The sequence below is a fragment of the Drosophila pseudoobscura genome, chromosome X (assembly GCF_009870125.1).
Source record: "Drosophila pseudoobscura strain MV-25-SWS-2005 chromosome X, UCI_Dpse_MV25, whole genome shotgun sequence".
Lineage (NCBI taxonomy): Eukaryota > Metazoa > Arthropoda > Insecta > Diptera > Drosophilidae > Drosophila > Drosophila pseudoobscura.
In genome coordinates, this window is record NC_046683.1 from 6,823,832 (window position 1) to 6,825,314 (window position 1,483).

The window sequence follows — 1,483 nt, forward strand, 5'->3', positions numbered from 1 at the left end:
CGTGCGTATATAGTGCATAATAGCTTAGGCTTTATTAACATCATTTCACAGGATATAGTTAAGATTAAGGCACTTATAAACCCAAAGAGTGGACTGTCGAGTGGTCGGTGGAGACGATATGTGTAGAGTGTGGGGTGGTGATGAGAGTGGGCAGCAGGTGGGGCAGCAGATGGGGCAGCAGGTGGGACAGCAGGTGGGGCAGCAGATGGGGCAGCAGCAGAAGAATGTTCGAAAGCATAGTATTAAACATATATAGGTCTAAAGACGTGTAAGGTTTTGATTTGTATCATCCGATATGTTTCGTTTGGTGCTTGGAGTGTGGATTTTTGTGTGTGGGTGTGTACGGAATGGATGGCTGCATTTAGTCATCCAGATCAATGTCATCGTCATCGGAACCGTTGCCTCCACGTATTGTCTTTTGAGGCTGACTGCTGCGCGGCTTGCGTTTAACATCGGGCGGCTGCATCAGATCGCCACTGTACTCGATGACCCCGGAGCGGGCTATGCGCCACTCGAGGATCTCGGTGGAGAAATCGTCGCAGTTGCCCAGGTCGGAAAATCCGACAACATAGTCCTTCGTCTTGCTGTCCCTCACGAGTGCAATCGTGGGTATCACCATGATGCGCAGGCGCTGCGTCAGGTATGAGGACTTCTCGGCGTTTATCTTGCAGAACTTGGCCTCCACGTGCTTAGCGGCCAGGATCTTCAAGTGCATGTCCACAATGCGGCAGCGCACGGTGCTGTCTCTGTAGAAGTGGCACACGAAATTTGATGAATTTTTGGACACTTCAAAGAACTCCTTCTCGCCAGCCAGCTCCGTGTAGACGCCGTGGCCCTGTGGAAAGAGGCGAACAATCGGATCGGTTAGCTCCACCGGTGCCGTGCCAGCGCGGCATGAGCCACTCACATTTTTGAGCCACTCCTGTTTCTTGCTGTTCAGGTCCTTCAATTCACGCAGGCGCTGCTCGCGCAACGCCTTCAGGTCGTCAGAGTCCAGGTTATCCAAGCGGACTATCTGCTCGTCTAGCTGCTGCTCAACCGTCTTGGCCGCATTGACCAATTGATTTTCCAATGATTTGTCCATGGCTGTATGGTGTATCTAGCCGTCCAGATAGGAAAAACTTTCGAAATTCGTAATTCAGAAATCAGATTTTAATGATTTAAAGATGATACAAGCGTAGGGTTTTCGACTCAATACACATGAAACTGTTACGACCTAATAATGAACGAATACTTGATAGAAACAAAAGACAGTTTATGGTATACCGAAAAGCTATACAGAAATTTATGAAGTTAAAAGAAATGATAATGCTGCCGATTTCTAATTCAGGAGTGCTCTTCTATGGGAACATATGTACATTTCCGTATTCGTCTTTTACCTCTTAATTCTTTATCTACCAACCAGCACGATAATGCAGGTACTACCCCTACCTTAAGCCGCCTCATCAATGAACAGATCACCAAGGAACAGATGTTGCTAGCC

The 1,483-nt window shown here is 47.9% G+C and overlaps 1 protein-coding gene across 1 annotated transcript; it reads right to left on the reverse strand.

Annotated features, from left to right (window-relative positions):
• Window positions 1–1,213, reverse strand: LOC6901752 (thioredoxin domain-containing protein 9-like). The gene is made up of 2 exons (XM_002134385.3): window positions 908–1,213; window positions 1–835 (listed from the first exon to the last, which is right to left on the reverse strand). Exons 1-2 carry the CDS (start codon window positions 1,082–1,084, stop codon window positions 362–364), a joined length of 651 nt encoding a protein of 216 aa, XP_002134421.1. The 5' UTR covers window positions 1,085–1,213; the 3' UTR covers window positions 1–361.
• Window positions 1,214–1,483: the final 270 nt, after the last annotated feature.